This window comes from Coenobita brevimanus, chromosome 59 (genome assembly GCF_032717465.1).
Source record: "Coenobita brevimanus isolate Jiangsu-jjx chromosome 59, ASM3271746v2, whole genome shotgun sequence".
Classification (NCBI taxonomy): Eukaryota; Metazoa; Arthropoda; class Malacostraca; order Decapoda; family Coenobitidae; genus Coenobita; species Coenobita brevimanus.
In genome coordinates this window covers 28,987,111-29,010,526 of record NC_137012.1, presented here as the reverse complement: position 1 = coordinate 29,010,526, position 23,416 = coordinate 28,987,111, and the positions used below count along the sequence as shown (strand labels likewise).

Genomic DNA, 23,416 nt, shown 5'->3' with positions numbered 1-23,416 from the left:
GATTGGCTGTTACTCTCTTTAATTAGGATGAGAGGGAGGATAGTGTTATAGTTTATCCTGGTGTCCATAATGTGAGGAGCAGGGTAAAGAGTCTGTTAGTGAATATTTATCCTAATTGTGGTTTCCTTACTAGCATGAGGGACAGGATGATGTATCACTATTAAATATTTATAATTATTTATCCTGATCTCTTAATAATGTGAGGGGCAGGATAATGGGTCTGCTATTAAATATTTATCATAAATTAAAATCCTGGTATCCCAATTAATGTGGAGACAATGATATTGGGTCTGCTGACTATCATAATTTATCCTGGCTTCCTTCTTAATGTGAAGGGCTAGGATAAAGAGTCTGTTAGTGAATTTTATTGCAATTTATCCTGGTATCCTTATTAATGGATGGGCCAGGGTAATGGGTCTACTATTAAATATTTTATCATAATTTAGCCTGGTTTCCAATGGCAAGGCTTCCCACAACCCCAGCAAGTCAAGACCTCTGTGATACCATAAATATTATTGTACCAGGCTGTGAGGGGGTCCTGGGCCTTTCCATTCATGGAACTCTTTTGTCCACTGTTTAGGAAGAAAGTCATAGGGTTTTCTAAAAAGTATATTTCACAATGTTAATCACTGACAATTTGTTGTATAATACTGTTGACGAGTAAAGGAATCTTGGACATGGGTCTTTCCTTATGTCACCTGTACTTTAACTCCCATGGTCTTATGATGTAAATTATATTTTAGTTTTTCTACAACCATATGATGTATTTATTTATTGTGAGTTGAACAATTATGGTACAGTACACTTTTTTGTTCACCAAAGTACAGTATATATCCCCACACCTCTCTAACACACAGCAACACCAAGTCAGCCTCCTCTAAAATACAGCATAAAACTCTGAACCCCCTCCCCCTCCTTTCTGGACTTTATCAATAATTGGATATTATCCAGAGGTGGGTAAGATCCTAAAATACTAAAGTTTGAATTTTTTTGTCAACTCCCAAATGTTGGAACTCTTGCCTAAATAATGGATATGGTAGTCGCATTCATTGTGTTAGGTGCAGCTGTTGTTAGTGATTGATTGATATGTTTCTTATTATAAATTGTAAGTAGCAGGTCTGTTTTTTTATATGGGAGCATTATCATCTTGGCCATTATATCCATTAATGCAGAACATAATATGTCTAATGTTCATAGGAAGTTTTTGCACTGTAGCCATGGTTGACCACATGTTTTCCAGTCATAAAAAATTGTGTGTATTTCAGTACAGTATTTAGGCTTATTTCTTTACTATTATATAACACTTCTAACAACACCGCCTGCCTCCCTCAGTAACACATCATACCAGCTGACTTGATACTTCTCACCCGCACCCCCAATTAGGATATGACCCTTATTCCTCAGTACAGTATACAGTATAGTAGTCACCCTTGAGATGTTTTTGTATTTTTGGGTGTTTTTATTGTGCTGTTTGTTTTTAATACTATTTTTAACTTGTCGGTTTTTATTGCAATTTTCAGTTTGTTCTCTGTTTTTATTTTTTCACTGATTTATTTAGATGATTTATTCATGTTAGGAGAACCCCAAATAATGAAGGAGGTACTGTATTTGCAGCCCTAGACTCTGCCTGTGAACCCAGTGGATTGTAGGAAACCAGCCACTTCAGCCAAGTGCTTGCAGATATAATTTTTGAGGTTATTCTGAAGGACTGTACTATGTGGTGCATGAGGTAAGTGTTGTGGTGCTTGAAGCAAGTGTTGTGGTGCCTGAGGTGAATGTGTTATAGTTTGTTGCAATGTTGGAGTCAGTGAAGGCTATATATAACCCCACCAATTTATAAGTCTCCCTGTAAAGTGAAATTAAATAATCTTGAGAAATTAATACTAAGCTAAAAAATAAAAAACAGCAAGCCCTCGATATACTGAACCCTTTTTAATGAAATGTGGTTTTAACCACCACCTTGAGCTGGCTGACTGTTGTGTTCACTTAACATGTTTTTGTTCGGTAAAAGAAAGGACGCATGGGAAACAGTGACCAGTGTGGTGTCCCTGCACACACGTGCGCACGCGCGCTTCTCCGCATCTGCAGGATGCTGCATCAGTCTCTGGGCGACGAGCATTGTGAGAGGAGCTCCCTCCATCACTCTGCAAATTCACCAAATACTGTACTATAATAATGTACCTCTGCTACCTGAAGCCATGGCATCGTGTCCTTCAAGTGCTTCTCACCCAACAACCAAGGCCAAGTGGAAAAAAATATTATCTTTAAAGGAGAAGCTTACTATCACAGAATAGCGAGAAAGGGCTGTCTCGCTCTCAACTGATGACAAACGAATGAACATAGATTTATCCAAGGCGTACTTATGGTCTTTATCTGCAGTGCACTTACCTCCTGAAAGGTTAGAATAAACACATAAGTTGGTAAATTGAGCATTTATTGAGAAAAAGAGCCATTTAGACGTAGCTGTATGTTATTGTGTACAACAGTACGGCCAAACGACTCTATATTAAGCAATCTTTGTTTGGTATAAGCCAGGACGTCTGGGAAATTACCGAACAGAATGGTGTTTGGCTTTAACATCAAGAGTCTGGTACCAATTACAATAGTTCATTATATTGAGGGTGTACTGTATACCGTATAATGTCACTAAATTGTACAGGGAATCCCAGTTGGAAATTACAGAAAAGTTACCTGTGAAAGTTCCATTACTAAAAAATCAGTTTAGCATGTCATTCCCAAGTTTTAGTAATACAGAAATTGAAGACACCTGTGATATTTTAGAATATACCATGGACTTTATAAAACTGCCTGTAACTCAATGGGTCATCCCTTTTCCCACAGTACATCTAATGTCCACCATCAGTTCCTTCATTGTAGCAATTTTCAAACATCACACAACCTTCTGTGTAGTCTAGTGATTTAGTTACTATAGAATGTCAGTTCTAACCTGACAAAGATACCTAATCCTACTTTTTCATATTTATTCTGACTCCTGGGGGGATGGCTTCTGAGGATAAAGAGGAGGCTACTTAGATGCAGAAAGAAGAGAGATCACCACCAAGGGATGTGAGCTGATACTGTCGTTTGTATAGTCCCTATACTGTATCAAAGTAGAGAAAATGTAAAATGAGGTAGCACCAAGACCTGAAAAGTAGCTCGGTTCATTCGGTCATGCCAAATCTGGCACCCCTGCATCATCACACTGGTGCTGATTTTAACATTTTTTGGCTTGCCATACAAGATCAGTCTGCATTACTTAATGTTATAATGGTTTCAGTGGTTTCAAGTTTCCCATTTTTGCAGTACTGTAACTAGTTTTTATGTAAGGACTGTATTTTGAGAGTACAGTATGTGTAGGTTTAACTTTGCATTTGTGTGTGTGTGTGTGTGTGGCTGACTTCAAGCATATTTATCAGGACTACTTGAATTGTAGGGGATACGATACAAAGGATATTAACCCTTGACCCCATTATAGAAGAGATCATTCCCCACTCCACCCCCAGGATTTATGCCCATGCCTAACCCTTTCAAACTCAGCTGATATCCAAGTCTACATGGAGTACAGCTTTACATTTTAGCTTTCATTGGACAGTTTTATTCATCTCGCTGCAACAAAAAGGTTAAAACTACTCCCACCACTAACTACATAGTATAGCATATTTTCTGATCTGAAAAATTTCCCTAATCTGCTTTACGGTAGCTCGGTTGATGGTCAAGTGGTCAGATTGAAGGGTTAATCTTACCAGTAAACAAGGAGACTCATTCCAGCCATATTTTATGCAAGTGGCTTCATATTCAATTTGTGGGATTGGCATAGTTCCATTAGGTAGCAACTAACTATAGTAACATACATGGTGAAAAAAGGGTAAACTTTATTGTAACACAAGCAAGTACACATAACATTTAACACTTTTGTGCTCGGCCACAGCACAGCAACACCGAGCAGTTCCAACTCTTCTTAACCCTTTGACCAGTGAGGCCTTCATGGCCAGTTATCATTTTGCCTTGGCATACTGTACCCTTTGGTTCATCCACTGTACCTTGGCAGAAATTTTTGTCATCTTGTAGCTTATATCATGTACGTCAATGACAACTAGGCAACAGCGCTTCATCCTCTCCATAACACTTCTTAGTGGCTAGAGCCATATTCTGATCTTGTTACAGCTCAGCATTCAAGACTAAGAGATGGTAATGGTAGGCTTAGTTTAAGTGAACATAATATACACTAGTTACCAAGACCATAACAATTCTAGGGCAGTTGATAGTGCTTTAGAGAAGAAAAATGTACAGTAGTTCTGGGTAGTCTCTAGGGCTTGTATTCTGGTTGGTTTAGGAGTCTTTTTTGGTACTTTCTACCAAGCACATTAGTTTTCTCTTGTACCGTATGTTATTTATAGCATTTTACACTGATCCATCTTGCATATATTTTATACAGTATAGTTGTCATAGATGGCATAGTCCCAAGTTCATCTCAAATGTGAACCTGGTGGACTGTAGGCTGAAGTTACCCTACTCTTGCTGTCCACCATCCTCGTTTTGGGGGATAAGGAGGGAGCAGATTAACGTGCAATGTCCGGAAACAAGCTGATAAGAAAGAGGCATTAAGGAGCTTCCACAGACAACCAGAATATGGGCCTAGTAACCAAGACTTTTCAGATGAGAGGGGTACATCAGGTTGGAAATGGCCTGTACAGTACAGACAATTACAAATTACATGTTCATTGCACATGAACATCATCATTGCAAGTCCCCCCCCCCCCAGTTCAACAGCCAGATTCACTGGCAGTCATCTCCCTCTTGTGACTGATGTACTTCTGTAGGAGGAGCAAGGAGAGTGAAATGTTCCAATGTCTTTTATCATCATCATCATCATCATCATTCAGACCTCTTTTCCTACCCAACGAAAATCTGCCGAGCTGAAAGGACCACTCTCTCCATAACTCTCCATTCAAGCCTCTAGAATCCTGACTCCATCTTTTGTTCTTTACACAAAAACAAGTCTTGCCTAACAGAGGAAAGTGATGATAGGCTTACTTATTGTTTATGTATGAAGGACACAGAGAGGAGTGTGCAGAAACTTCCCATGTCACTTTCTTCCTACAATCAAGTATACAAGTTACATGAGACAGTTGACTGTTATAATCAGTTTATTTTCATAAGACAAAAATCCATAATCCCTTTCAGCTCAGTTGATGGTTAGGTGTTGTCAGATTGGAGGATAAATCTGCCCAGTGACAACAGAGACTCGTTCCTACCTCATTACCATGGCTCACCAAATTTCACACAACCACGTAAGTAATCAAATTGTTGGAGGGACCCAGTTCCGTCATATAAAAACAAACCAGCTATAGTCAATCCTGGCCCAAGTCAGTAACAATAGAAAACTGTGGATGGAATTACCTTGTAATGCAAATAACCATCAATTCTGGTCAAAGGGTTAATAATATCAACCTATAGAAAAAAAAAATCCCATCACCTTTAAAAGATCCAAAAATTTATTTTCCTGTAACACAAATATTTCAGCATAAATAAATAGCAATGTTGCCTCACACATTCTGAATATTAACAGCTGATATGAGAAGTACAGTAGCTCCTTATTTACAGCAGTAGTAATGTCTAAAACGAATTCTTAAAACATGTATTATACTGAATGTCACAAGAAATAACAGTTTTACATGTCAAACACTTTTACTTTGATTTCATGATGCTAGAATACAAAATGAGCCCACCATTGTCACTTATTATTAATACCTGGTGTGGGATTAATAATGGCATTTGCTCTGGTTTTAATACCAAAGTGGCAGTATTATAATTAACAGTGACTTAGTAACAGGTACAACTTTATATGGTACCTTTTGTTTTTATGCACTTCTTCACAGGTGATAAATTTTTAGTGTAAGAAAAGCCTTTACAAATCATTATCATCATAACATTTTTTTCCCACCAAAGGATAGGGTGATGTTTAATTGGTCTCTTCTTGAAAAACATCGTTTCCAGCTTTCCTTTATTTATATTACACCAAGATGACTGACCTTAGCACCATATTCTAAACATTTAATTCCCAGTGCAGTTTTTGGTTACCGTATTAGTTTACTGTAGAACAGAATGAAGATGTAGTGATTCCTTGTAACGTAATTGCTGTACAAAACCTGAATGTGCTGCTCACTGTCTGGTAGACAGTGGTAGCTATTATTCTTTGAACTCCAGATTTCATCATATAGTACTCTTCCTATGATCTTCAGTAGTTTCCTGGCAGTACTTGAATAAATGTTCTTCTCTCTCCAGCATTTGTTCCAGTAATTTAAACACTCCAGTGTCATTTTCATCCACTGGTCTCCTCCCTCTTGTGGCTAAAAAAGAAAAAAAAAAAAAAAAATTGATGTACTGTGATTTTATCGACACCAAGCTGACACTAAGTACGTGGATGGTTACCTAAAACCCAAGGGATGCTGGTATTTCTAGGTTTAATATTGTGCTTTTACTGTCTATTATGACACATTTTCAGATAATTTTCCTTGTGCAGTAACCTCCAGTATGCAGAAAACTGATATGGTCTCATTTTCTTTGTTCAGACTAAATGCATACCAGTACTTCTCATTTTTTATAACTCTCTGATCATTAGGTCATTCAGGCAGTGGGCATCTCAGAAATACAAGTAGAGTTTTTATCTTTAGGAGTATGCACTTGTGGTGGTGGTACTGTTTGTTGCGCTCATACACACACGCACAAACAGAGTAATCTCTCTATTGCCTTCTCACACCACTTCTTTCATCTGGGCTGACCATAACAAATCTATCACCTCTCAACTTTGAAACCAAATGATGGTCATCATTCTGTCCCCACCCAGTCTCCCACATATTCCTTGGCCCTGTCCATTTCATTTATGATCTACCTCTCTTCCATCAACCAACTTACTTCACTGCAGTACATCTGTTTAGCCACTCTAAGGTACTAGAGAGGGGTGCCCTCATGTAGTGGCACCGATATACTGTAGTCAAACTGCCCAGTTTAACAAAAGCCCCTCAACTCCTTCCCTGTCCCCTGAAAGGGGGAAAGTAGACTGCAGGGGAGGGATAACTTCAGCCTGCAGTCCACTGGGTTAATGTCCAGATAAGGCCGGGGATTAAACAACAGTATATCCCGAAACGTATAACATTACCAAGCAACGATACTATACTTTTCATTTACCATTTTCACAATTTAATTTTATTTTATAGTTGGTAAGCTTACATGCACCATAAAATATTTTGGCCTATTGAACAACACATGAACTTTGTCTAGACCTATGTCATGAACTCACAGCCTGGGATTATTACATTTATTATAGTTATACCATTTTTTGACAATGATGGCACTGCCTAATGATAAGCAGAAAACATATCCAACCTATCTACTGGGGAAAGAAAAAAAAAGGAAACACGTTAAATAATTTCTGTAATAAAATGTACAGAATTATATCGTTATCCTGATAACCGATCTCCCTATATTTGCTTGGTTACATGGCATTCCACATACAGGAAGTACTTCCTTGGTCTAGTAACTCCAATTCATCACAATATTAAACATGAACAGCTTGTATCTTTGACATTTCATATTTTTCCAAGTTTTTCTAACCTTTTCTTTAGACTCATGGAAGAACGTATCTGAATTATAAACCCAAAGATCTATGAGCCTCCCTCTCAATTGCTCATCGTCTGAGTAGCTTCAGGATTTTAAATTTCAATGCTGATGATTTCTCAGACATGAAGCTAACCATCCCACATTCCACACTTTTTTCCTGTTGGCAAGGTACAATCAGGAATAAAAGTTCACCTAATGTATCACCTCTTTTACTTCTCTTTCCTCTGCTGGCTTGGTAAGTTGAGAATGGCTTTGGTGTTTCTTTGTCCATAGATAATTCTCTCTGATATGCTCCATCAGGGAGGATAGTGACAGACATGGCCTAAGTGCACAGCAGAGGAGTGAAATAGTAGGCACACTTAAGTTCCTGACTGCATCTCTTATTCACAGTGCTGCTGAATATATAAATATATACATCTAAAATGTATCTTCCAACATCTTGCAGTTTTTCTCTTCTTTTCCTTGAACTATCTAAAATGTACTACATATTATATGGTATCTTCCCACATCTTGTATATTTTCTAATCTTTTCCTCAATCATCTGACATGTCTCTTCCGACATCTTTCATATTTTTTTTCCAATCAAACTTCACACCAACACTCCCAGCCTCCACACTAACTCTCCCAATCTTTCCACTATCCCTCCCAGCTTCTCCACCAACCCTCGGCTGCTCTAGTAAGTCCTGCCTTGGGTGTATTCAGAGGGGAAGGTCAATTTGTAACTCCCAGTGCCACTCCAGAGGGGGAGAGTGCCAGCGATGGGGATGATGTTCCATGAGAGGTACAGACTGACGTTCTTGTGGCCACTGGAAAGGTGAGATGTGGAAAATGAAACAAAACACAACAGGTGAGTGAATCTATTTATCTAGCTACAACTAATCAGTAAATCACATAAATGGGCATTCGTTATAGCCAGAGGACAGGCACAGGTGGAAAATCAAATGAAAAGAACTAGTGAAGGCATAATCCTATTCTGCTCCCTCTTAAGTATTATTTCATTCATTCCTTCTTTTTATTACAATCAACGTCATACCACAACTTCCAGTATTTACAGGGAGTGGGGGAACTTTAACAGCAAGGTTTTTCAGTCACTTTCACATAATGTTTTGGGAAGACAGGTTACCACATTCATAGCAAAGGTGGCATTTCCATCACCCCCACCCCCACCTCCTGCTCCTAAAGTCAGTTATCAAATACAGTACGATGAATATACAGTCTGTACTTTCTCTCTCTTACTGAGATATACAATAGCCTAACTAGACACATACAAACCTTCTAGCTGTGAATTACCTTATCTGCAGTTTATTTTGGCTATACAGTAATCACATAATGTTACTGGACTTGAGGGAAACCTATCAATTCATTTTGTTTTTAAAGGCTCCAAAATGCATGCATGCATCGGCTTGGTCACCTAACAGCGGCTCTCCATGCTGCTTGATCTCAGGCAGCTTCTCTATTCAGTCTCTTATCCTTGAGGTCAAACTGTCTTCCTCAGTCTACCTCTTGCAATTCTACCCCTAATGATAACACTTCTCACTTTGATACTTCTCTGTATCAAAATATCATTCTCCACCCCCTCCACATGCTCAAACCATCTCAATCTACCTCTTGTCATCACAACATCAATACACTCCAGTCCCATCCTACATCTCAACTCTTACATTGTAAACCTAGCCCCCCCCAGGCCTCACACTCAAGGATGCACTGCACATCCACCTAATCACTACCATTCCTGTACAGTATGTTTGAGCCTGTGAATATCCCCTTCTTTTCTGCCCAGGTCTCACCTCCATATAGCACTACACTCCTAACATATGCTGCACGCAAAGATCCCTCAGCACAGAGGAAGAGCCCTCTCAATATCAGGAGAGGCACCTGCTCCCTGAACTTCTTCCAAACACTTCTCACTCTAGCCACAAACGAATGACACCAAACTCTAAACCCGACACTAAAAATGTTTAAATTATTACAATTAAAGGTTTGGATGAAAACAGAAAATTGTACAGTATAATGTATTTCAATTTATGATGACAATTTAATAAAGAAAAGAAAGAAGAAAAGGCAACAATGATAGGGTTAAAACACCGATGTACTCACAGAAGGCCATTTCCATCGTCCCAGAAGTAGTACTTGAGGTGCTGGTTCTTTAGCTGGACCAGAGAGTTTTCCCCACGCCGGATAATCTTGTCCCACAACACCACCTGACAAAAACACATGATCATCTCCTCAACGTCTCCTTCCCACCAATAGATAGGGTAAGGTAAGGTACAAAAAGCACAGAAAGAGATGAACACAAAAATTAAGATTTAAATAAATAATAAAATAATGGGCAATTTTACTCAACAAGGGGATGAGTTCATACGGTGTAACCTCAGCAATAAAGGACTGGAGAGAGAGGCTGACTGAGATCTAGCTGCATGGAAAGCCGCCAATAGGTGACCAAGGCAGACAAATAAAAGCATGTTTGAGGTATTATAAACGAAATAAAACAAAACAAACAAGGGGCAAGGGCAAATGACTGGTCCCTGAAGGAAGGAAAGTATGAAAAAAAGAAATGCAGACAGATAGACAGATGAATGGGTTGAAAAGATACTGAAGGATAAATGAACTGACAACCAGCAAGATAGATGGAGGGTCAGATACAAGATACCATGTACGGATGGATGGATATATAAATACCAGTATATACAGTATATATGGATGAATGGACAAAGACAGACAAATACATAGATATATTAAGACAGACATAGAAACAGACCAAGATAGATAGACAGACAGAAGGACAGATAACAGTCTCACCTGGTTAACTTTGTTGTTCTGTGTCTGGTACTCAGCTGTGAGGTAAACAAAAAGCTGCTTGGTGTTCCAGTTGAACAGTGGGGTTAGGTCAGAGGTCATGTCAAACCGCAGTGCACCCAGGTCATTCTTCTCGCGGGAGACGGCATACTCAGGCACATTCTTCCTGTAATTGTGTTGTTATCATCATCACCATCACCATTATCACCACCACCGCCATCAGAAATCATCAATACGTAGCAGTGGAAAAAGTTTAGGACCCCTCCCCCCTTTTTTTAATAAATGCTGATGCTACCCCTACTTAGTATTTAAGTTGCAGAAGTAGCCTAGTTGTTAAGTAAAAGTAGTAGTAGTACCGGTAGTAGTAATCTCGGGTTCATCTGAAATGTGAACCTGTGGACTGCAGGATGAAGTTGCCCCTTTCCTGCAGCCCACTATTCTCCTTTCAGTGGATAGCAATGGAGATGAGGGACGTTTGTATAATACCACCCAGCTCCACCGTCCAGCTATATCAGTGCCACCACATGAAGGCATTCCTCTCCAGCACTCAGATAAAAGTAAACCAATAGTATGTGAATATCTGTTTATCTAACATCCAGGCTTTTATTTCACCATTAGGAGTGTAAGGAGCCTCAAGTAAGCAGTTTAACCCTTTCACGGTTTTCTTACACGTTTGATGCGTATGATCTACTTACCCCCCTCACGGTTTTCATTCGCATTTAAACGTGTATGACCACTAGATGAAAAAGCACAAAGAAAAGGTACATGATCCGCTTTCGTATGCATTATAGCTCATATGTCAGGCAATGGTGTGCCTAACTGTAAATGTGTCTCGCAGGTGCAAGTTACAAGTGATAATCTTTTACTTTTTGTAGCTAATATATTACGGTAAATCTCACTATGATTGGGACCAGAAAATAGTACTATAGCAAATTTTCATGTACTTCATACATTATGAGAGATTTGATATATTGTAAAATAAGACAAATAGAATAGGAAGTGTAATAAAATGATATTTTACTTCCTCAAAAAGTTCCATCATCATCGTGAATGAATGCAGTTTAGTATTCATACGCTCATTTCAATATAAATTTTTAAGTTTACAAACTTACTGTATGGTCCGACAACAAAAGAAAGCTACACCTTTTGGCTTCAATCACAACAAAAGAATACTGTAATTGGTAACTGTAATAGGGCCCATTCTGTAAAGAAAAGCACCGTATAAACCGTATTTTGAGTGCAGGGGAAATATCTGGCTGGGCCAAAACCAGGAGGGGGAGTAGGGGTGCTTGCATGGACCAGGCTTCCTGAGAGTTTATTCAGATATTCAGTGAGTGACCTGTTTCTTGTCCATGTGTGGCATGTGAGCAGTAAATGACCAGTACTGTCTAGAAGAGCTCCAATTCACAGACATATGTTAAAAACTGGAGAAAATATACGAGGACTCCCGTTCAAAGACGTCAACTTTTATGCCAATGATTCACTTTATCATACTGCAATTAATTTATAACACTCAAATTCAGCAGAAATAACTAATATGATGAGGGTATTAGGTCTGATGAATGTTGCTTTCACAGGTTAAGTACTGTTATACAAGTCAGCATGTTAAAAGTAACTTTTAAAAATTCTTTTTTGAGCTCCCTAACCCACTATACTACCAGGCGTCCGTCAGGTTATATCATATCCTGTTACTATCTGTTTAATCACCACCCAACAAATCAGTAAATGTTTTCAAACTGACAGCACAATATTAGCGGCGGTGATGGTGACTGGGGCACTGTAGTTGACAAGGAACGTCGAGGCGAAGCATAGGAAAGTAAGAGCCGCTAAGGTGCTCAGGCTGAAGGCGCTGACGGCGTTCACTCGTGACAAGAACGTGTGCATGGTGGCTGGGAGAGAAAACTCAGGCAAGGGGAAATAAATGACACAGGGAAGTTCGGGACGTAAGGAAACAGCGCAGCTGTGTTGACACCAGCTTCTCTTCCAGGGTTGCAAGTGCTTGTATTCTCAGGCTTTCTAGCACTTACTGCTTTCAAAATATATTTTGATTATTACACCTCGGTACTCTCTTAGGCTGTTCATATCCTTTTAATACTGACATAGATTGCATAAAACAACACAAAGGAGAATAATAACGTGGTCTTTGCATATAAACTGATAAGGAATATGTGCAAGATCAGCTCCATCTTTTGTGTATGTACTGTGCATATTTTACGTTAGTAAAGTTTTCAGTCAGGCAGTCGGACAGCCTCCTTAACTGACGAGATCATGACCCCAAATCGAAATTCATGAGTATCGCTGTCTGGTCCCCCAAATTGCTAGAATGTTGCTAAATGCGGTAATCTATAATATGTCGATCTCTCTGTTGCTAGTCGCTACAATTTCGTAAGGGGTGGCCACAAACAAATCGCTTCCACTTTACCCTGTCCTCTGACATTTGATTGCCCTCCCCAACTCATACCCCCTCTCCTGTATATCTCATCCACTACATCTCTCAGTTTAATCTTTGTCTTCCTCTCCCCTCCACCACCTTCACCTACACTCATCTAGTTTCTCTCATTCCTCATCCTGTCAATATCATATTGCTCTAGTGCTCTACCTGATGCTTGAATATCGCTAAATAAAAAGAGACCATACTAAAAAGGTTATGTAATCTTCAAGATATCGCAGAAACTTTGAAAATACTGTATATATAGAATATTGGTGAGTATCTTATCGCTTAACTTGCCGAATGGCAAGTTATCTCTAGAGCTAGCGAGAAAAACGCTAAATTGGCAACCCCAGCTTCTTCATACACGTCAGACCAACATCGGCCAGTCTCAAATGAGGGAATAACTTATTTTTCAAGATTTTGGATAACTGTTCACGAATAATGGAAAATCATAGTCAGAACAAGAAAAATCAATGCTTGAACGTATCATTTTGCAACAAACAGCCCCTGATTTTTAGGAAATTATATACCTCGCCCAAAAGGGCAAGATATTGAAAAAGTTGATCGCGGTAAAAATAAAACTATGTTGATAGTATAATGCAAAGATCCAAAAGTTCGCTGTCTTTCCATCGTATATTTACATCGCTGTAAAGCAATTATTCTTTCTTGAAACAAATATTCTGCCCCACTGCAGAGCCGTTGGTGTGGTACAGTGGTACGCGGCCGGTGTTAAGATCGAAATGCCGTGCGAATGTGTATATCTTGGCGAATGTGGCAGAGCAAATCTATTGGCAGATTTTTGCAACATTGGAAACAAAGCCTCTTCCCACAAATGACCGTGTGTGATGAAATGAACGATAATTGACATCCCAGGTGTGTTTTGATGACAGGTTACATTATATCCTTGACACTGCTGCCGAAGTACTTCCCGCAGAATGGTAACAGTAAGTATTTACCGGGTACCTTAAGTATCTAGGCTACCATAGGTTCGGATAATAGATACCCATAAATAGTGATGAATTAGGCTCCACCCCGGCTCAATAGATGTAGCCGTTTTTAAGCTGTTGATGATGTGCTGTTGACATGCTGAAAACAGTTCGTCTTCAGTTAATGTTGTAGGGAAGACGCAACATCCTTTTCATCAGGTTTCTGTGACTAACACCAAATTTTAATGTTAATCTCGTGTTATAGCCTAGCTTTCATGACAGAGAAGTGGCAACTTTTGGCCGATCAAAAAGTGAAGAGTACCGGGTATAGTGAAAATAGAATATTGGATAATGATAGCATAAGATTAGTTAGGTTTTTTGTTAGTTTCATCAGGTTTAGTGTATGTTATTTCAGTGAATATTGTGATGCCATGGTTAGGACTAGCCCAACATTGGTACGTGTAAATATTATTATAAGATATTTGACGTGTTCTGTTTATGTCATCATTCACTGCCACATTTGGTCTGTGACACATGCTTTGCAAATTAAGTAAATTTTTCCCAACCTTGAGGTTATTAGTCCCCCAGGGATACAAATGTCATACGGCAGTTTAAAAGAAAAGTATCAGTTTGCAGTTTCACACAGACAGTGATTCTGGGTATTTTGTATATTCAGTCCATATGTCTTACATTATACTAACTACACTTTTATTTTTTGTATTGATTTTCCATGCAGATAAGCATTAATTTCCACTGTAGCATTTCATGAGACAGTAAAGGGAGTTTTTGATTCAGGTGATGGCTGACATCTTTTTCTGAATTGTGTAGTCATCCACTCACTTGATGTAGTGCTGCCTACTTCTTCCTTAGCCTTTATCATTCTTTTTCTGTGCCTGCCGTCCTCTCTTCCTATTTCTTCCATCTCTCCTGTCACTTCTCATTGCTTTTCTTTCTTTTATAGGTGGCTTTACATTGAGTGACAAGCCAAATGGTTTCCTGTAAGCCAAGAAACCATTTACAACGCTGGGTGTAAACCATACGTGCTCCGAACGTGTCAACAAGTGGGTTGGTGGAGGGTTAGTGCCCAACCAAGTAAAACAAATTACTCAAAGTCAAATGGCCACCACTTTGGGGATTATGACATTTGGCAATAGATAGATAGATAGTGTAGTACAGTAGTGCAGTCTGTTAAAGCTAATCACTTTCTGTCTCTAAAGTTTGGTTAGATTAGGATAACTTTGGCACAAATCTAACTTAACATAGGCATCTCTAAGCCTAACCTATAGAACATTCATTCATTCATTCATTGCCAGACGCCATGTATCCCAGACAGGGTGGCCAAGGGCTTAGAGTTAATTGTTTTACAGAGAGGGGCACTAATCCTCCACCAACCCCACTTGACATAGGGATGCCAACAGCATCTGGTGTTCCCAGGCGGTCACCCATCCAAGTACTAACCAGACCCAGCATGATTTGCTAATATTGGCTGAATAGAGAGGCAGGCAGATTGAGCAGCACAGAGCTGCCATTAGGTGACGAAGACCGATTCATGCAAGCATGTTGGATACTTTATAAACAGCGATGGGTGTTTTTATTTTGTCTTTAGCTAAGTGTCCAGTATCAGTAAGTAACAAAAATTGCCTTTTATGCCTTTTTCAGTGGTTGGGGCTCATTGATATTGGATTCAGGTAAATATCAGAAGACTTTGTTCAGTATAAATAAATCTCAGCATTAAGGCTTCAGAAACTATTTGGATTAACCTGCCCTTCACTACTGGTACACATTTTTTTTTTACATTCTTATATTTAGAGACCATTGACTTCCTAGCATGTGTAGGTCTTTTTCATTTGATAACAGCAGTGCACTGCCACCAAGTATGAGGCCAGAATAGCTCAGTAGTAGTGCTCATGTTTCTTGACTGCAGGGTCGGCAGTTCGAGCCCACACCAGGGTGGCATATTTCTGGTGAGAGATGTAGAGGACTAGTGCCCCTCCCTGTAAAACAATTAACTCTAAGCCCTTGGCCACTCCATTTGGGATACATGGCATCTGGCAATGAATGAATGAATGAGATGTAGTGGTCTCGCCAAGGATCTCTCCTTGCCCTGCAGAGCTAGATGATCCATTGACCCTAGTTTGGGGGATTTACCGTCCCCTTTTATTTTGGTTGCCACCAAGTATTATAGAGATGCCTGTTACCGGTATGGCACCATGTCATTTGTTTAGGTTAACGTGAGATAATTCTTTTCAGTTAAGAGAAAAGACCTAGGAGTGATGGGGTAAATCTATTTGTGTTCAGGGCTCTTGTGTGTGGGATTTTGCTGGAAGGGTACTTAGCATACTCACCTCTATCTATTGCCTCATAGTTGCCGGGTTAATAGGTCTGTACCTAGGGGTTCCCTCATTTATTAACTTTTGAAAATACAGTACAGTACTTTATACTGTCCTCTGTAAAGGACCATGGGTTCCAATGGGTTACAGTTACATCGCTACCATAAAGTTGGTTTGCCAGTTTCCCCACCAATTACAATACTGGAGAAAGTTGTTATGTTGTGGAAAACATCATTGACTCATAATGAGGACTGTTTACTTATTCTGTTGTAACAGTTTACTGTTCAACTCTCTTTATAGCCTAGCCAGATCCCATAATCCCAAAAGGGATGGTCACAAACAAACCATCTACCTGTAAGCCTGTCCTCTGCCATCAGTTTGCCGTCCTGACTGACACTCCTTTTATTCATATACTATACCTCTCCATCCCATGTTCCAACCCTAATTCATGGCTCTATAGAATTAAGACACGCTTTTCTGTTTCAGGTTACGATTCTATACTGTAGAGAGGGAGGAAAATGAGGATGGAGCTGCAGCAAGAGAAAACCCTTTTGCCAAACTGAATAACGAGAATTACTATACGTGGCCAACCCCAATAAGACATTATGAAGGTGGATAGTGCACGAGGCATACGGCCTCAAATTCGGAGCTGAGGACCTTGGCTGAGAAGCTGTTGCCTGCAGTTTTGAGTAAGTTTGATATCATATTTTCTTGTTATTCTTGCTAACCCAGTTTGTTGACATATTTTATTAGTTCATTTTGGAAACCATTCATCTGCAGTTACCAAGTACAGTACAGTAGTTATCATTGCCAGCAATAAAACTGCTGGCTCCTTAGTACCAGGGTTCACTTCCTGGTGCAGGCAGCTGGCACCGCTCAACTCAGGTGTTTGTCCACCCTCGTGTGGGTTGGTTGGTCCTGGCATTTAAGGTGAGAGTGATCAGCCTCACTCATCACTGAGTGGCATTACATGAGCAGTAAACCTCAACCATCCCATGGATATAAACCTGTACAGGCTCAATCCGATTGGACCACCTTAATTACCCACTAAACCACCAGGCGCCATAATTTGGTTACATGGTTACCACCCGGCATTGCAAATGGTTTCCTAATGTACAGGAAACCATTTGGCTCCTCATGGAGCAACACTGGATTAGATGATGAATGATTGAATGTAACAAATATATTATTACAATGTAAGTTACTCCAGTTATGTTACCGTTATATTACTGTTGCAAGTATGTTGCAATTCTGTGTTACTAGAATTATGTTTCTTTTTACAATATTATGTATTTAATTTAATTAGCTGACGAGTTGATTGTAATGTTAAGATAGGTCGTAGATATGACGCCATTACATATAACAGCTGAGGGATAGAATGTGAGTGAATAAGGTTGAATTCTCCTGTTTTCTGGCACTGTCCCATTGGAGTGGGTAACATTAGGCTTTTTCTGACAAGGGCTAACGAGATGCCTCTGGGTAGAGGACTTAGGTTTTGGAGTGTGTAACACTTTATGACCAGATGCCCTTCCTGATGTCTACCAACGACTCTTGGGTGGACTCAAACCACCGACCGTTTGGTTAGAGCGCTCTGACCCACTGAGCCACTGCTTGCATAGAAAATATCATTACTGTATTACTATTATTATTATTGTTATTATTATTATCATTATAGTTCTTGATGTTATGATGATGAAATTGATGATCATGATCATGAAGATGGTAGCTAGTGTTTATGATATTGATTTTACTTGACTATGGTAATTCTTCTAGTGTCGGTTAATGAAACAAGTGTGATAGAACATCATTACACCATTCATGTATTTTTTTTCTTGTGTTGATACACCCTGGGGGTAGGGGGGTTTCAAGAATACTCCCCCATTATCCCTGCTTGTCGTACGAGGTGACTAAAAGGGTTGGTGGTGGGTTAGTACCTCACCTTGTAAAAAGAACTAACTAAACAAGCGAATAAAAGCCTCGGACCAGGACAGACCATACGTTGACGGCTAAGGAACGGACGAAGGACATTCTGAGGGTGAAATGTGAGAGGAGTGAATGATGAAGTGAAAGAGAGAGAGATTGTTCAGGTGCTTGAGGATGCAAGAGTGGATATATGTGGATTGACTGAAACTAAATGGAAAGGTGAAAGGGTGAGAGAATGGAAATATGGTTTAGGTATGTGTGCAGGAGTTAATGAGAATGAGAGGGCAAGAGAGGGAGTATGTCTGATGATAAGCAAGAAATGGAAGGAGAATATAAGAGAGTATGGAACAGTGGGTGCAAGGATTGTATGGGTGAGGATGAAAGTAGGTATACAAGCATGGGCGATTGTATGTGTGTATGCTCCAACAGAGGACCGAGTGGCAAGAGTGAAAGATGAGTTTTGGGCGAGAGTAGAAGCATGTATGGACAAATTTGAGAGGAGCGAGAGAGTGCTTTTGATTGGAGACATGAATGGCAAAGTTGGGAATTTACGAGTGGATGGAGTGGTTGGTCAGTGGAGTGTGCCAGCTGACGTAGATGGGAATGGTAGTGCTTTGGTGGACATCTGTGCTGGTAAGGGGATGGCAATAGCCAACACCTACTTTCGACATAAGATGATCCACCGGTATACATGGAGAGTAATGAGGAGGATGGATGGTGAACTTGTTGAATGAAAGGCAATGATAGACTACGAGCATGTGGAAGAGATAGGCTTAGCGTGTGAGGTGGTTTGTGGAATGGGGAGGAGATGCAAGGGTGTGCATGGGACAGCATGGTGGAATGATGAGGTGAAATGAGCTGTGGAACAAAAGAAGAAGGCATATAGTGAATGGTTAACGAGTAGAGGTAGGGGAGAAGATGAGAGAGAGGTACGGGTCTCCCTCGTTTTACGATTGGTATGCGTTCCTAGAAAGGCAATCGTAAACCGAAATGTCGTAAAGCGAAATTAAGGTTGAATGGGATAAATAGGGATGCATTCCTGGACTCACATATAAGGAACCCAAGACCCATACAAGTGATCTAATATGCAGTAATAATGATGATGTTTTATGAATTGTAGAGTCGTGCCTGTCTCCCCAGCTTTCTTAATGTTGACAGCATGCTTTATAACAGTCGATACAGTCGACTGTGCAAGACCATGGAACGAGCGATGGTGTTTGCCCCCTCACCTGCTTCGTGCTGCTTCACAATATTAAGCTTAGACTCCAGGGTTAAGGACGTTCTTGCTTTCTTTGGCTTCATATCACCAGCACCAGATGTTGCAGGGCATTTACAAGACATCACGGTGGTGGCACTAGGGGTGCAAAATATGAAGAACAGGAGAAGTAGTAATATCATGGGCACTGATGCACACAGATGCACAGAGGTTGTATGCTGAACAAGCATGCGGGTTAGACTGGCAAAAGCGCGGGAAACTGTGTGGGTGGGGCGGTTATGCCACGCATCTTTCAGCTGATCTGCCTGTGAGTGCAGAATTTCCACATACCCAGTCGTAAATGCGAGGGAGCTCAATCGTAAAATGAACACTTGGTACTAAAGAAGAAGGATCGTAAATGCGAAATATCGTAAAATGATACAACGTAAAACGAGGGAGACCTGTATATGTGAGTAGGAGAAGGGAAGTGAAGAGACTGGTGAAGGAGAGTAAGAAGAACGTGGATGAAGAGTTTGGGAGGAATCTGAGTGTGAAATGGAGGGAGAGTAAGAAATTGTTTTGGAAGGAGGTAAAGAAAGTAAGGCAGTGTGAAAGGGGAAATAGTAGGGGAGTGAAAGATAAGAATAATAGATTGTTGGTGGAGAAGAGAGAGAAACTGAGGAGATGGAAGGAGCACTTTGAGGATTTGTTGAATGTAGAGAGTGACAGCAGTGCGCATATAAGTGGTTGGGGAATGGCTGGGAAAAGAAGAGATGAGAGGAGGGAGGAAGAGATCCGTAGGACGGAAGTAGTGGAAGCAATGAAGAAGATCAAGTTGGGAAAGGCTCCAGGAATTGATGGAGTGTGTGGTGAAATGCTGAGGCATGGGGGTGAGATTGTTGTGGAGTGGATATGGAAGTTGTGTAGATTGGCTTGGGAAGAGGGAAGGGTTCCAGAGGACTGGAAATCATGTATAATTGTTTCTTTATATAAAGGAAAAGGGGAGAGAGAAGTATGTGGTAACCATAGGGGTATTTGCCTTCTTAGTGTGATTGGTAAAATACATGGTAGAATACTCATTGATAGGGTTAGGCATATGATAGAGGAGCTAGTTGGAGAAGAACAAGGGGGATTTAGGAAGGGAAAACGGTGTGTAGATCAGATATTTGTTCTAAGATGTTTAGTGGAGAAGTATCTAGAGAAGGGAAAGAAAGTGTATGCTGCCTTCATGGACTTGGAGAAAGCTTATGACAGAATAGATAGGCAAGGTATGTGGAAGGTATTAAGAATATATGGAGTGGCTGGGAAATTGTTGAATGCTGTGAAGATCATGTACGAAGGAGCTAGGAGTACGGTGTGAGTGGATGGTGAGCTGAGTGAGTTCTTTGATCTCAATGTGGGACTGAAACAGGGTTGTGTGATGTCTCCATGGCTGTTCAATATATACATGGATGGGGTTGTAAAGGAGGTGCAGGGTAGGGCAGTGGATGTGGGGGTGGCTCTGATGAATGAGGGTGAGATTTGGAATATTCCAGTGTTGCTGTTTGCTGATGATACAGTATTGTTGGGTCAAGATGAATGGGAGTTGCAAGGTTTGGTGAATGAATTTGGGACAGTGTGTAGGAGGAGGATGCTGAAAGTTAATGTAAACAAAAGTAAAGTTATGGTGTTTGAGAGGAATGAAGTCAGAGAATGTACAGTGAGGTTGGATGGTGAGGATATGGAGAGTGTGAGTGCATTCAAGTACTTGGGTAGTGTGATGAGTAAGGATGGAACTTTGGGGGATGAAGTGCGTGAAAGGGTACAGCAGGGAAGGAAGGTTGTGGGTTCATTGAAAGCAGTGATGAGAAATAGGGAGGTGAGTATGGAAGTTAAGAAGTCACTGCATGATAGTATTGTGATCCCTACCCTGACATATGGAAGTGAGGCATGGACCTTGCAAGAGGGGAACAAGTCAAGAGTGAGAGCAGTGGAAATGAGTTACTTGAGAGGAGCATGTGGAGTGACATGGAGGGACAGGTTGACGAATGAAGAAGTGAAGGAACGTTGTGGGGTGGATGTGGATGTGGTTGAGAAGATTAGGAGAAAATACACTGAGGTGGTTTGGACATGTGGAGAGAATGGAGAATGAAAAACTAAGAGGGTGTATGTAGGTGAGGTGGAGGGAGGGAGAGGGAGGAGTAGACCGAGGATGAGGTGGAGGGATGGAGTTGAGAGGTATATGAGGGAGAGGGGGGTGAGTTGGGGGGAGGGTAGTCAAATGGTGGGTGACAGAGCGACTTGGAGGCGTTTTGTCTGCAGCCACCCTTTGCGGGATATGGGCGTCGGGCTATAGATAGATAGATAGATAGATAGTTGATAGAGGACAGTGATGAGTGAATAGAGGTGTTGTTCATTTTTGATGGACACTTTAGTGATAGGTCTAGTTCTGTATTTTCCCTATGCCTGTTTCTCAGCCGTATCTCACCTCATAGTAAGAATAAAATAGGGTGATGGTGGTGGTGGTGGTGGGATGGAGATAATGACACTGATGGTGGTGGTGGTGGGATGGAGATGATGACACTGATGGTGGTGATGATGGTGGTGGTGGTGTGATGGAGATAATGACATTGATGGTGGTGGTGGTGGTGGGATGGAGATGATGACACTGATGGTGGTGGTAGTGGTGGTGGGATGGAGATGATGACGGTGATGGTGGTGGTGATTATGATTATGATGATGATGGGATGAAGATGACTGATGGAGGTGGTGGTAATGATGATGGTGGGATTAAGAAGATGGCATTCAGGGTTATGGTGGCGATGATGATGATAACCATGATGCTGACAGTGGTCATGATGATAATAGTGATGAAAACTTTTGTTTTCATTTTTCTGGGTCCTAGCTGCTCCCTTTATAATGCTGAATAGAGTAAAGACAAAAAAATTATTGTGTGTTTTGTTGACAGATGGATGGACAACTGCAAGACGTCTGTCGACAGTCGTCGCATCCAGCCAGGCCTCTCCTTGATGTTAACAGCTAAGTCAAATTTTTATCAGTCTTTAATACCTGTCATTATCATTCTCCTGTTAAAGGCATCAGTATAGGGGTTTGTGCCATATTATTAAAACTGAGAATGCCAAGGAGTACACTGTGTTAGATCTTGGAGTGAACAGGCACCGAGTTTTGGACAGCAAATGTCTGAACTTTCCGTCTCATTGCTAACTGCACTCAGTGTTGGGTGCAGACCAGTCACATATTTTATAGCAATTACAGTAGTTCCAATAGCATGATGGTTATAGAACATGTTTGAACTTTTTTCATTATTGCTGACTACCCTCAGTAATATGGCTGCAGGGTGATTTATAAACAGTTATAAATATTCTATTAATGATCTTTTAAAATGAGAGATTTGTGTACACTTCTGCTCACTCAGTTTTGATAATTTGGCCATTTGAATCAGCTGTGTTGATGTTTGAGTCGGCATTATTTGTTAAATTTAGCAATGCTGGTACAGTATTAATATCAGCCATTCTGTTGTGAGAATTAGCAGTTTATTGATTGCAAGATTGTAATAAACAAGACATCTTTTTAATTAAGAGGCCAGTCAGATGATATGCTGTTGAACTACAAATAGAATCTGAGTTTAAGGAGAGGCCAGTCAGATGATATGCTGGTGAACTACAAATAGAATCTGAGTTTAAGGATAGATTGATAGATAGGTAGGCATTGGACGGGTAGATATATAGGTAAATGGGTAGAGTACCCTGTAGATAATCTGAGATAGGGAGTCAGATACAATTAGAGATAGGTAGAAGTAGAAAGATAAAATAGATATTTTCATAAGGGGAAAGCAGTTGATTATTGGACTAGGGAAGGTGGTGTAGGAAAGAAATAGGAAGGCTTGGAAGGGAGAGGTAAGAGTAGGGGAAGTGAGGGAGGAAGTACTATATGGTACAGAGAAGGAGAGAGAATGGTGTACAGTAGCTATATTGTAGTTCATACTTGCTTTCTCCTGAAGGTTTGATTAGTTTAAGAGATATTTTTCAACCTAGTGGGATTGAATATGGGGGGCTGCAGAAGGGAGAGGGAAGAGTGAGAGGGAGAGAGAGGTGGAAAAGGTTAGGAAGGGTGAGGTAGAGAATGTAATGTAATAGAATGGGACGAGAGAGTGAAATGGAGGGAGAACTAGAGGAGAGGGATTATGGGAGATGAA

General features: G+C 40.4%; 1 protein-coding gene across 1 annotated transcript; it reads right to left on the bottom strand.

Moving 5' to 3' along the window:
• Positions 1 to 7,309: 7,309 nt before the first annotated feature.
• Positions 7,310 to 12,352, bottom strand: Spase22-23 (Signal peptidase complex subunit Spase22-23). Its single transcript, XM_080274726.1, has 4 exons — positions 12,158 to 12,352; positions 10,420 to 10,582; positions 9,718 to 9,821; positions 7,310 to 8,426 (listed from the first exon to the last, which is right to left on the bottom strand). The coding sequence occupies exons 1-4, from the start codon at positions 12,298 to 12,300 to the stop codon at positions 8,294 to 8,296; spliced, it is 543 nt and encodes a 180-aa protein (XP_080130852.1). The 5' UTR covers positions 12,301 to 12,352; the 3' UTR covers positions 7,310 to 8,293.
• Between the last annotated feature and the right edge of the window lie 11,064 nt (positions 12,353 to 23,416).